At 61.5% G+C, this 680-nt stretch overlaps 1 protein-coding gene across 1 annotated transcript in view; it reads left to right on the forward strand.

Moving 5' to 3' along the window:
* Positions 1–680, forward strand: part of YARS (tyrosyl-tRNA synthetase) — a gene marked incomplete at its 5' end in the record, with an annotated part of 4778 nt that overhangs the window by 232 nt on the left and 3866 nt on the right. Inside the window, 2 exons of the mRNA XM_008939771.1 lie at positions 7–182; positions 400–529. Coding sequence (XP_008938019.1) covers positions 7–182; positions 400–529 — 306 coding nt within the window. The remainder of the gene's footprint in view (positions 1–6; positions 183–399; positions 530–680) is intronic.

The raw sequence follows: 680 nt of genomic DNA on the forward strand, positions 1-680 counted from the left end.
TGCCAGGTGACCATACTCTTTGCTGACCTCCACGCTTACCTGGACAACATGAAGGCTCCCTGGGAGCTGCTGGAGATGCGCACCCGCTATTACGAGAGCGTGATCAAAGCCATGCTGGAGAGCATTGGGGTGCCCCTGGAGAAGCTGAAGTTTGTCCGAGGCACTGACTACCAGCTCAGCAAGTGAGTCCTGGGGAGGGGAGAGGAGGGGAAGAGAGGGGAGGGGACAGCCCGACCTGGGGCTCTGCTGTCCCTGAGCTCGCCCTGTCCCCACGCCTGCTCCCCGGTGCTGCTGTCAGGGAGCACAGTGAAGGTGCCTCCAGGCTCTGGCTCCTCTCAGGGTGGCCAGACCCTCTGGAGGCTGTCCCCTGGGCCGTGGTGACAGTGCTGTCCCCTGCAGGGAGTACACCCTGGACGTGTACCGCCTCTCCTCCCTGGTGACCCAGCACGATGCCAAGAAGGCAGGAGCAGAGGTGGTGAAGCAGGTGGAGCACCCTTTGCTCAGCGGCCTGCTCTACCCAGGCCTGCAGGTGTGTGCTGGGGCAGGCTGGCTCTGAGGCTCAGTGCCAAGGGAATCACAGACTGGTTTGGGTGGGAAGGGATCTTTCAAGGTCATCTAGTCCAAACCCCCTACACTGAGCAGGGACATCTGCAACTAGAGCAGATTGACCAGAGTGACAT

The sequence above is a fragment of the Merops nubicus genome, unplaced genomic scaffold, assembly GCF_000691845.1.
Source record: "Merops nubicus isolate BGI_N331 unplaced genomic scaffold, ASM69184v1 scaffold33164, whole genome shotgun sequence".
NCBI lineage: Eukaryota > Metazoa > Chordata > Aves > Coraciiformes > Meropidae > Merops > Merops nubicus.